This window comes from Plasmodium vinckei (genome assembly GCF_900681995.1).
Source record: "Plasmodium vinckei vinckei genome assembly, chromosome: PVVCY_08".
Taxonomy (NCBI): domain Eukaryota; phylum Apicomplexa; class Aconoidasida; order Haemosporida; family Plasmodiidae; genus Plasmodium; species Plasmodium vinckei.
In genome coordinates, this window is record NC_051300.1 from 705876 (window position 1) to 719229 (window position 13354).

Sequence of the window (13354 nt, forward strand, 5' to 3'; positions counted from 1 at the left end):
ATTTTTTTATATAAAAACTAAATAAGGTGACCATATGTTTATTTCTCAACCTTTAGCTAATAATTATGTTTAATAAGAGAGAAAAAGAAGTTAATTAAATTCAGGGCAAATATGTATTATCATTATTTTTCCACTACATCCAATATATGTTATATATTGATATGTCATAAAAATTGTACTAAATAAATATATGGACATATATTAACATATTTTGTAAATCTCTATATTTTTACTATACATGGATGTGCATAATTTTCAAACTTGTAATGACAATCTTTTCATGTAGAGAAGTAAGGATGCTTAAGCAAAATACAATTCTTGGTGAAACATGCTTAGATATTATATTCATTCATAATTGAAAATAAAAAATAACAAAATGAATAAAGGGCATGTGAACTTTTGCAATTTCTTATAGGTATAAAAAATGTCATATATATTTATGTGTACCAATTTTACATTAACACATTTTTTAGTATAAAAAAAATACAACCGTTTAAGTATAATATCGTGTAGGAATATTTTTTTAATGTTGCTAAAAATAAATCAGGAATAATATAGAATTGCTTATTTATGTCCCTTGTATGTGTTAAAATTATTTTTTATGTATACAAAAAAATGACAAGCAAAAATGACATGCAAAAATGACATGCAAAAATGGCATACAAAAATAACAACAAATATTAAATTTGTAGGGCCATTTTTTTTGTAAAATATATGTAAAAATTAATATTTTTTCTTTGCAGTATTACCCCAAAATAACCGTTTTTATTTCAATTGACCGTTTGTTTATTATTTATAATTCTTTTAGCATTTTCGTGTGTATATTTATTTTTACGTAATTAATATTTATTTGCTATTATTTTACAAGCTTTACACGTTTTACTATTTACACAATTTTTAATACCATTCAACATGCCCTTATGTAGGGAATAAAATAAATATATAAATTAATATTATAATAAAATGGTGGTGAAAAAATGAGTCAGGGTTCAATGAATTGGGATAAGAAAAATGATAATCATATAAAGATTGAAAAAATAAATTTGTTTAGTGAAAATTTTAGTATGAACTATGTTTTAGAAGAATTATCCAACAAGTTTGATGAAAAAAAACATCTTTTATGTGACATTAATAATGAAATATTAAATTCACAACGAAAAAAAAAAAACTTAAATAAATATGAAGATGAATTAATATGTAATCAAACTAATATTATATTACATACAAAATATAATTATAATAAGTTAAGCAATATAAATTATGTTAAATATTATTTACCTTACTGTATTCAACCCAAAACCAACAACACTGATATATGCCCTTCAAAGAATGACTTCCAAAAATATACCAAGAAACAAAGTATGACACCCTATATTTCTATATATACACATTCTTATATATGAAAATTTGCACACACATACTGATTATATATTTCTTTTGTTTAGACATTTTAAGAGAAGTAAATATAAAAAAGAAATTAACTCAATATAGGATTATCGAATTTGTTAAAAAATATACAGGTATAACTTATCTTTTTCATTCCATTTTTTATTCCCTATTTTTAATGATTGTTGAATATGCTTACTAATAATTTTTATTTCATATTAATTAATAATAATTTTTTTAATAGGAAAAATTAAAAGCGATAACATTTTACATAAAGAAGTTTCCAGACTATACAATAAAAGTTCTCGAATTGAGATATATATAAAAAATGGAAAATATAACAAAGCTTATTTTGATATAGCAATTGGAAATATTGTTTTTTTTGATAGCTTAATAAATATTTTACTCGAAGACGTTACATATATTGTATGAATAAAAAATATATAATTATTTATCATATATTTTGTTTATTAAATTGTGAATATGTTTTGTATAAATACATGAAAGTTGACAAGTCTTATTATTGTCTATTATGTTTGTATAATACATACATTTATTTAATATAGTTTTTTATATGGAATTGCGCTTTGGTTTTTTTGTAGAGTGGTGGAAAATCTCAGCACATTCCCTGGATATTTATTCAGTAAGAATGAAAATAATAAAATAGTAAAAAAATGAAAAAAACAAACGTCTAAAAAAGAAAAACAAATGAGAAATATGCATTTACATATGCACGTGCATAATAATATATGATTATGAACATTTTTTTATGAACAGGTCAGGTAGTATTTTACTATTAAAGAAATTGGATTAATTTGAAAGAAAATCAAAGATTTTTTTTTTGGTGTCATTCAAGCATGAATAACATAATTGAATAGAGCTTTCATCAAGTAACGAGAAAATATCTTGGAATAAATTTTTAAGAGCTTTTTTTTCTTCATATTTTTCTTCATCGATTATATTTTTTTTAACAAGGACATCATAAATTTCTATAATTTTAATTAATATAGGATAGGCAATTTTTGACAAGTCTATTACATTTTTTTTTTTTTTCAACAATTGAGCGAAATTATTAGCATTACGAAGTACCAATTTGGTTACCCTAAAATGAAGGAAATAATAAATAAAAATAATTTTATTATTTTCAATTTATACATAGACAAAATTATTGCCTACTGAAAATGTACACACATCATTCCATTTTTTTAGTCATGCATTATTTATACACATATTTATAAATTATGTATTAACAAACCTGCTATCAAGATATAAAACTGAGTCTATGTAGGAGCAAAAAAAGTTTATAGCATATCCACTTTTCTTTACTATTTCATTGATTGTTCTAAGAGGATTTTTTATTTGCTCGTTTATCCCTAAAAATATAAAAGTAATGAAATAGGTGTGTGAATTTTAATTTAAATATGTGTCATGTATTTTTCGGGGTGAAACAAAATATGCATATATCCATTTTTATTTTCTGCTTACGTATATTAAAAAATTCATATACTATTCCAAAAAGTTGGTGACTAATTAGGTATAAGTAAAACTTGTTTTTTTCAAATATATGGGAATTATTTATAACGTAAAAATGTGTCATAAAAACGTTTTCCAATTTATCATTTTCTTTATCATCGATCTTTAATACTTGCTTTTTTCTACAATAGTAAAAAATAAAAATAAATAAATTATATAGCCAAATTTCATTGTTTATATTTGCACACACAATAATCCAAAAAAAAATTACAATGATAAAATGGATTTTCATTTTTTATTTTTTTTTGTTCTTACAATAAATCCAATGTTCTTATAATAAGGGTACAATAATTGGGTGCAAATACATATAAATGTAAATAGGTGTTCTCTAAAAAATCAAAGGAATATATATTATATTTTAGTAGAATGTAATAAATGTGATAGTACATTAATTAGCACATATATTTAACTGAAAATATGTAATAATTATTCCTTACTTGTTGAGGATTCTTTTATTTTAATGAAAAAAAAAATAAAAAGTTGAGACAACTTATAAATAAGATGGCATAGTAGAAAATATATCTGAGTGTTCTGGACAACTTGCTCCCAATCAAGTATTTGATTTATATATTTCATGAAATAAAAATAGATGTTTATAAAATACGTTATATTGTTTGTTTTATTTTTAGTAGATACATCATTTAATAAAAACTTTTGATTATTAGAATAAATAAATATTAATGTCATTATATGTATATTTGAAAAATATAGAAAATTTTTAATGTCTTTTTCTTTTGTATAAAGATCGTTAATTTTCTGATAAATATGTTCTAATATATTTTTAGTATCATCAACTTTAAAATTTATATAATTAAAAATCGTTTTAATCATATCATTAAATTTTAAGCATACACAGACTGAATTTATTTCTTGACATTCTATTAATATTTTATTATAGATAAATAAAAACTCATATATAATTATACATTCTTTTTTGTTTTCTTCGTCCTTAAAATTGTATATAGTGTTATTTAAATTTTGTGATAATAATAGTTTAAAAAATATTATTAAATTAGGGATATTAAGAAAATAATTCATTACATTTTTTTTAATTGATGTTTTGTTCTTATTTATTATGTTTTTATCACCCTTCTCCTTTATCTCCTCAATTTGTAAAATACACATAATGAATGTAAAGACTGTAGTGACAAATGTTTTATATTCTGGTTGAACAGAGCAAAACAATTCTTTTATATCAAAGCTTTTGAACATATCCATAATTTCAAGAGGTATTGTTTTATGATATCCATTCAATATAAAATCATCTGTAATAAATGATATAAATATAAATTCAATAAGTTCTAAAAAAAATCCATTTAATTTTATCGTTTCCTTTCTATTATCACTTAGTAATGTTATGATAAATGTTTTTAATTTAATTATCAATTCATTTAGTCTAGAAATTAGAACATTACTATGCATTGTAACTTCTTCTGTTGTCCCTTTATAAATATAATCAAACATGAATTCAGTCAAGTAGGAAATATCTTCGTCATTAATGTTTGATAATTCATTTTTATCATCTTCCTTACTAATTTTATCATATGTTAATATAAAATATTTAATAAAAAATATATAGTATATTTTTATTTTTAAACTTTTTAGGTATTTCATTTTAGCAGATTGTTCCTTATATGCTTGAGATTCTTCATTGTTAGGGTCATCCGTTTTGTTAGCCTTGTCTTCATAATCTTTTAACTCTTTCTTTGTATCGTTTACTGTATTTATAAAAATTATAAATAAATGAAAAAATAATTTAATAGCTAGCAAATTGTTATTTCGGAAGCTATTATTTTTATTTTCTATAATTCTCTGTTTTTCAATTTTAAATATATAAAAAGATAATTTTATAAAAATAGGGGTTGCTAATTGAATCTGTTCTTTGACTATTATTGTGTGAAAATGTTTTATAAAACAATTTAATATATTTATTAACAGTTGTTCATAATAAATATTATAATAATTATAATTTTCTAATATTGTTGATAATAGTGTATATAAATTTCTTTCCATTCCTTGTATATTATTAAAAGCTGTAAATATACCAGTTAAAAAAATTAAACTTTTTTGATCTATAGATTTATTTATATGTTTTTCTTTAAATAAATCATAACATATTTTTACTTTCATTTGACTATCATTTTCCATATTATTATAGAATATATCCATTACTTGGTTTTTAAAAATTGTGTAACTATTATACTCTTTATATTTTCCATTATCATTTTCTGTGATGTCTAAGTTTTTATTTATAGATAATATAATTTTTTTTGTCAAATTAAATTGTTCATACCAATCATATTGATAAATAAATTGTTTATTTATTTTTATTAATATTTTTGTATAATATATATAATTTGTTTCATTAATATTATTCTGTTCTATATCCTCAATACTATTAAAATTAAATGTGTTGTTACAATTTTTTATAATTAAAATACCATGTAGAATAAATAGTTCGGAAAATAATTCATATAATCTCTTATTTTCTTGAATAACATTAATAAAATATATAAACGTTTTATAATTATAATTTGTTTTTATTATATTTATATCGATATATAATATTCGAATAAAGTTTATGTATAAGGCTTCAAAATCTTTGTCATCTCCATATATTTTACATAAATAAGGATAATTATAAATAAAAAAGCAACAAATATTATTGCATATTCTTTCCTTCATTATGTATTTATAATTTTCTAATGCATTTTTTTTTAAAATGCTTGTGACCATCGTGAGGTTGTCCAGGAGGATTTTTTTATCTGCAAATGGAAGTGAAAAAAGTGTAAAAAAATGTAAAACATGTGAAATATTTATGAAAAATTATGACTGAATAAACCCATTTTGCTATACCTAATAATCCAAACTCGGCGAGGTGTATGTAAAAAAAGAGGGTCTCAAGGACAAGGTGTAATATGTCGAAAAATTTTCGAATACTTTCTTCCTTAGTTGAATGATCATAAATGGCTTCAACATTATTAAAACAATTTTGTAATAAAGATATGATTGCGGATAATTTATTTTTCAGACTTTCACTTTCTTGCCATTTTTTACTATCCTTTGATTTAGTATTTAACAATGAAAATGTTGTTAATCTAGATATATTATATAAAAAAAATATGTATATATATATAGTATACTCATAATTATATGTTCGTTTGTCAATTAAATTTCCCCTGATTTGTTCATAAAAAATTATTATATTATTTTTTTTTTTTAAATATAAAACTAACATTTTTTCAATAAAATTTAAAAAAATATCACTTATATCTCCTTTATTTATTGATTTCATATAGCAACAAATAATGTATTCCATTGTTTCAATATTAATAAACATTGATTGATACATCCATTCATATTTTTTTATAGATTCTACACTATTTCCTTCAACGTTGTTAATATTTTGTGTGGTGTTATGTACTTGAGAAATTGTGTTAGTTGAAGTTATGGTATTACTTTTAATCAAAGAAACAATTTTATCCAATAAATTATTAAACTTATTTATATAAGATTCATATGTTTTTATAAAATAGTCAAATATATCAACTGATTGATCTATCAATTTATTTATATTATTTTTTATTACATTTAAAATTATAGGGTTTAATAAAAAATTGGTTGGTCTATGTTTCATTTTTTTAATATTAGAATCTCCACCAGAATAAATATAGACAAATTTAAAAAAATCTTCAAGCTTAAAAATTTTAATATATATATTTAAAATATTTTTAATAATACAATCATTAAAATGATAAACAACATCATTAACACATTTTTGTTTATTAATAGTTATAGCCCCCTCTATTGTATTAAATTTATTTATATTTTGATATCTATTAGTTACACTAACTTGCTTAATGAATGAAAAAAGAGAAAAAAATACAACTCTATGTATTTTAATATTAGTATATATAATATTTAATAAATTTGTTTGACATAAATATATTAAATAATTTATATATATAATATTTTTTATTTTTATTTTATTTTTTTCATTTAATTTTAGTGTAAATATTTTATCTATAACATCGTTAGTACTATTATTGTCATTTCTTTTTTCATCACTTTTGTAATATTTATTTATCAATGATTTGGAAGTATAAAATATTGCTTTCAATTTATGATTGTAAAATATTACATGCGGTTTTCCCTTAATATATATTTTTTCATATTTATTAGTAAAATTTGTATTGTCTTTATTGTTTGCATCTTTTGAATTAATCTCTTGAAGGGCTCCGATGCTGGTAATTTTATTCACATCCATCAAACTATTTACTGCACATTCAAAAATATATTTTATAAAATATAACAAGTTACATGACAAATAAGTATTTTTTCGTGTTTCTACTTTTTTATTTAAATAATATAAATATTTAAATATAACTTTTGAGTACTCTATAATAATTATAATATTACTATATATTTCCTTATCAGAAATATAATAAATTGTGTTGTCAAAATCGTAGTATGATTTAGGTATTCTTATATTTATATGCTCAAAATAGTCTTCTTCCTTTTTCTTTGCAATTGCCTTATCCAGTTGGTTTTTCAACATAGTCTCATCTTCTTCTTTCTGATTTTTGTCTACATGTTTTTTATTTTTATTAGGAGACATTGAAGGAGAGGTTGCATTACTTACTTCATAGTTTGGATCTAACTTATCAATATTAAACAATTTAGAATGCTCAGTCTTAGCAACTTTACTAGTATATATATTTAATTGAAAATGAGGGATTAAAATAAACAATAATAAAAAATTTTGGATGTCTGAAGAGTATGAAGTGTCTACCTTTGTTACAAAATATTTAATTATCAAAGTTAAGATTTTTATACATCCTCTAATTTTTGCAATATTATAAAATTTATGTTTTTGATTTAAATCATAATCATTTTCAAAAAAATATTGGATTTTTTCTTTTTTATTTTTATACAAATTTGGTGGATAATTTAATTTTTTATTTTGGCTATCATAAAAAAAACAAGGTTTGTCATTTGATATTTTGTTTATTATTAAATAAATAATTTCAAATATTTTTTCATTCTCCCCAAAATTAAAAAAATTATAATTTATATTTAGTTTATATTTCTGTTTTTTAAATTCTGTGTAAATAGTTTTAAAATATTTATGACTTACATTTTCAATGCTTATAATAATTATTTTTTTAATATTATTTTTTAATAGACATAAATTGTTAATAATATGGCTACACATTTCTTTATTATCATATTCCATTTTTGTATATTCCAACTCTATATATTGCATATAGTCACATACATAACTATACAACCCAAATAAATTATTATAAAGTGCGTATAGTTTTACATCGTTAAATAGTATTTTTGGATTTTTTAAATATAAGCCAAAAATATTATTAACATAAAGAATATATTCATATATTTTTTTAATACCACATAATTCATATGGTATGTTTTCAATTTGTTTATATCCTTTTTCATTTTCAATTTTTCTTTTTTTACTAAATGGCATTTCTTTTGAAAACTCTATCGGTTCTGTGTCGTTGTGACTGATGCTAAACCTCTTTCGCTTTCCCTCTATCTCATCCTCCGTCTCGTCTTCCTCTTCATCTTCCTCTTCATCTTCCTCATCATCTTCCTCATCATCTTCCTCATCATCATCGTCGTCTGCTTCCGATTGGGTGTCCTCCTGACTAGCTTCTCCACCCAAGGTGTAACTTGTTTTCCGGTTGTTAGCATACATTTTGTTATTAGCAAAAGCTTCTACCAATATAATTACTGACTCATAGATACAGTTAAATAAATTCATTGGATTGATATGTTCATTTCCATATTTATTAATCAAGGATAATATATTATTTATATATTTCAATTTTATATTATTATTTTTTTCTAATATTTTTTTCAAATTTAAACGAAGTAAAATTCTATCTAAAACCATAACTTCAATATCTATTTTATTTTCTGAAAGATATTTCAAGATAATATATATTAGTTTGAAATTTTCATTTTCGACATTTTTTAAATTCACATTTGACAATATTCCTATATAGTATTGGATATTATGTATAACTTTTTTTCTTTCTTCTGATTTTTTAAATTCTTTTAATGTCTCTATTAAATATTCTTTGGAGGATTCCAAATACATCTTATTATGAGTTAATCTATCCATTTTGTTTAACGATATGTAAAAAAAAAAAGCTTCTCAAATATTATAATGATAAATATTGCTAATAAAAAATTTTATAAAAAAATACAAAAAGCATAGCATAAACATGTACATACTATGTAATATCTACGCTTTAAAGAGTTTGTCAAACAAACAGGTTAGGGGAATGCATAACAACCAAGTTAGTAAAAGTTATTCCCATAAAATATTTAAGGCGATCAAAACGAGGGGCAGAATATTAAACTATATCAAATGCAGCTATCATTCTGTTTCCATTTTTAAAGCCAAATTCGATATTTAATAATAATAGTAATAATATGCAAACATATAGAAAGATATACAAAAATAATTTTAAAATGTTCTTCAAATGTTCCTCAAATATTCCTCAAATATTCCTCAAATATTCCTCAAATAAATAATTGCTAAAAAAATACAAAGATTGTATCATAAATCATCGAAAAACAAATTAATTCTTGCCCTCAAAAATATATTTAAAAAATATTTAAAAATATTGAAAATGTTGAAAAGGTTGAAAATATAAAAAATATCCAACTAAAAGAATATATTTGTATATACCACCACAAATGAATCAAAATTTTTTTTCTTTTTTTCCTTGGAATAATTTGCTTATTTTATTCGGCAAAACACCGGGAAAAATTACCTACATGGAAAAAAAATATTCTTTGAATTTTATATGTTAATTTAAAAGAAAAATGTGAAAAAAAAAAAATAATTTGAAAAAAATATTATTAATATTGCAATATAACCATTTTGATGAAATAAATAAAAATATTGTAAAAAATTGCGGTTTTTATTAAATCCAAATTGAAAATTTGAAATTATAGAATATGAAGAAATTTCATTCCATCCTTTTTTTTTTAGTATGTTTAGGTTAAATAGAAAATCCAAATTTACGTGTGCATGCATTGATATCGATAAGATATCACAGTTTCTGTATGACTATATGTAGGCACACCAATAAATTAAGATCACATTTATAACTTGGTTTTTTTTTTGTTTGCCATTTCATATTCTATATCTGGTGTAATATATCCATTTATATGAATATATTATAAATAAATTATAACAATATGACTATAAGATTGATGAAAAATATCAAAAGGCAGTATAGGATATTTTATTTATCAAAGAAACATATAGCAACTGAATCCATAGTAAAAAACAGCTTTTTAACAAAAGAATATTATGAAGAAAATAAAAAAAAAAAAGTTGATCTCTTTGATTTTGTACCCCCAGAAAATTTCTTATCTTCTTATTTTCAAAAATTAGATAAATGCTACTCAAACCCAAGATCTATATTACGGTAATAAATTGATTTTATTTTTATTCCATATATTTACATTGTTTGTAAGGATATGTCCCATTTCATACTACTTACCATCTTTAAGGGTTGCTTTAAATATTTTTAACTTGTTTTTAAATTGCATTATGAATGCAGGTTGTATAAGGACTACATTGAGAGAGAGGATTACCCAAACTATAATTGGATAGTTCGATGTTTTTGTCAACTTGCAAATGTCTTTGGCTTCAATTCCTTTTGGAGTACAAAAGATAAACAAGCTTTACATGAACTTAAACTATTCAAATATTTAATATATGATTTAGTTGAAGGGAAAGAATATATAAAAGAGAGACATTGCCCAAGACTATTATATGCTATGTGTTGTCTAGATTATCGATGTTATTTTTTACTTCCATCTATTTTAGAAATAATAGAAAAAAATATTGATAGATATAGAATACCGACATTATGTATGATAAGTTTTTCTTTATCTTACTTAGGGTTAATAAATAAAGATATTCAATTTGGGTCTGAAAATCATTTATCAAGAAATTACAATACAATTATAAAAATTTTACAAAATATATATGAACGAAAAAATGAAGCCTTAAATGATACTACTAATTTTTGTTGGGCTTTATTAGGATATGTTATAGTAATAAATAATTTATATGAATTTCCTAAAAATGGTATAAGTTTTTTACCTGAAATTTTGAGAAATGCATGTAACGGTTTAACAAAAGAAAATATTTCAGAATCTGGTTGGGTTCAATATTTTCTTTATATAACTTTATATTGTTGTGATGTTGAAAAACCGATAAATGAATCCGAAATAAAACAAAGTATTCCATATTTTATACAAGAATATCTGCATCTAAAATGGCTAGATAATATACTTATTACATCTCAAAATCAAGGGTCAGAAAAAATGCAATTAGAAGTAGAAAATATTATACAAAAATTACAATTAAAAAACTTTTTTATTAATTTATCAGTTGGAAGACCAATAGATGAACAACATTGTTTTTTTACTTCACATTTTTATAAACCTTTAAATTTATGTATCGAATATGATTACTTTCATCCGATAGGATTAAACAGACCATTGGTTAGTGGGATACTAACATTAAAAAATCGGATCTTTAAAAAATTTAATTTGAATGTTGTTAATATACATAAATGTTATTGGGATCTTTTGAAAGATGAACAAAAAGAACAACAGTTAATTAAAATTATTGAAACATTTCAAACAAAACATAATAAAGAAAATAATTCAGAAACTGAATTATATAAAGAGAAAAAATTTGATTCAAATTTACTTCACTTAAAACATAAAAGAGTTAAATTTCATAACTGGCCTCCTGAGCATATCACAATTTAAATGACCATCCTATCATATATTTCATTACCTATATACAAACATACATACATATAATATATTGTCTACACATTTCTTATTGTTTCATCCTTCTATATGCCACCAAACACCAAAAAATGTTATTAGTAATAATTGGTATTTTTTTACTATTTTATTATTTCTCTATTTCATCATTTTTGGGTATACTATCCAATTTTAGTTTTTCTTGTTTGGCGTGGCTATTTTTTTTGTACACTTTTTATCTCTTTATTTTTTTAACTAAATTTGTACAATTTATTCATAATGCAAAATTAAAAAAAAAAAAATAACCAAATTGACAAATGGTGGAACTAGCCACTGTCTAAATACCATATGTTTAATTTTCAAAATTAACAGTCAATGATGGAAAACTTTGTTTTAATCTTCCAGTAATTTCGGTTTTAATATTGTGAGGTATATTTACTTCCTTATCCTCGTTTTCTATATTTTTAAACATCAGCATAACGCTATTATTAATATTTTCTTTGTTGTTTATTAGCTCTTTAATTACGACTTCAATTTCTGAGAGTAAATAATTATAAATAAAGTAATGATGATAATATGTATATAGAAAAATGTGCAATACAAATGTATAAATGTGTATGAATATCAACAACGGGGATATATTTTTTCACTTTTATTTTCAAGGATTTCAAAATATTTCTAGCTATTTTTTTTTTTTTTATGACTTACTAAGAAAATCAAAATATGGCTTGAGATCACTTAAACAATTTAGAATATTTTCTTCATTAATTTCATCAAAATTTGTAATTATTACATTTGGTTCTTTGTTTCCAGGACCTCGAATATACATTTTTAAAGTTTTTTTTATAACTTGTGATATAGTTACACTATTTGAGCTACATGTGACACAATTTCCTAGCAGGCGTATGTATAAGTCATTACCTTTTATGTCTACTAGCTCAACATCCCCATTATCTATTTGTAGTTTGGGCCTTATTAAATTTAGAACTTTTTCCGTATTTTCTGGATTTAATTCATAATATAATTCTTCATCTTGTTTTTCATTTAACGATAATATTTTAAGTTTAGATTGTTTATTTTTATTTTGTATAGCTGTTTTATTTCTGTGTGTGCTAATCACACCACTATTAGTATTATCACATCCATTATATAAAAATGATAGATTGGATTTTGTATGTTTCAAGCTAATTATATTTTTTACATACAACAAATAGAAGAATAAAGTAAGCTTCATGGAAGCGAGACCGTATTTCATCTTACTCACAAAAATAAGCACATGGTTGTTTTTGTTTATGCATTTCCATAAATTTAGTAATAATTATTTAAGCATATACTATATATTATCCATATGTTTGAAAATGGAATACTTAAATTGAAAAAATGTAATAATATAAAAAATTAATCTAATTGGTCTCTATATGAAAATGGAATTATGCAAATATTCATTCATTTTAAAAGTGCTTACTAACATAAAAATAAACATATATTTATAATTTTTAAAATATCCTTATTTTATATTTAACTTTTTTTAGAATTATTTTTATAACTACTGCTTTACAATCATCAAACTACTATTCTGTTATCTTCATATATTTTTTTTTTT

At 21.8% G+C, this 13354-nt stretch overlaps 4 protein-coding genes across 4 annotated transcripts; 2 read left to right on the forward strand and 2 right to left on the reverse strand.

Annotated features, from left to right (window-relative positions):
* Window positions 1–977: 977 nt before the first annotated feature.
* On the forward strand, window positions 978–2200 carry PVVCY_0801940 (conserved Plasmodium protein, unknown function; the record flags this gene model as incomplete). The annotated part of the gene is made up of 5 exons (XM_008626995.2): window positions 978–1359; window positions 1446–1520; window positions 1631–1812; window positions 1989–2029; window positions 2164–2200. 5 exons carry the CDS (start codon window positions 978–980, stop codon window positions 2198–2200), a joined length of 717 nt encoding a protein of 238 aa, XP_008625217.2.
* Window positions 2197–9070, reverse strand: PVVCY_0801950 (conserved Plasmodium protein, unknown function; the record flags this gene model as incomplete). Its single annotated transcript, XM_008626996.2, has 6 exons — window positions 2197–2488; window positions 2642–2759; window positions 2872–3041; window positions 3175–3247; window positions 3357–5684; window positions 5776–9070. The coding sequence occupies 6 exons, from the start codon at window positions 9068–9070 to the stop codon at window positions 2197–2199; spliced, it is 6276 nt and encodes a 2091-aa protein (XP_008625218.2).
* Window positions 9071–10158: 1088 nt separating this feature from the next.
* Window positions 10159–11751, forward strand: PVVCY_0801960 (conserved Plasmodium protein, unknown function; the record flags this gene model as incomplete). Its single annotated transcript, XM_008626997.2, has 2 exons — window positions 10159–10391; window positions 10527–11751. The coding sequence occupies 2 exons, from the start codon at window positions 10159–10161 to the stop codon at window positions 11749–11751; spliced, it is 1458 nt and encodes a 485-aa protein (XP_008625219.2).
* Window positions 11752–12103: 352 nt separating this feature from the next.
* PVVCY_0801970 (NifU-like scaffold protein, putative) lies at window positions 12104–13006 on the reverse strand (the record flags this gene model as incomplete). Its single annotated transcript, XM_008626998.2, has 2 exons — window positions 12104–12288; window positions 12460–13006. The coding sequence occupies 2 exons, from the start codon at window positions 13004–13006 to the stop codon at window positions 12104–12106; spliced, it is 732 nt and encodes a 243-aa protein (XP_008625220.2).
* Between the last annotated feature and the right edge of the window lie 348 nt (window positions 13007–13354).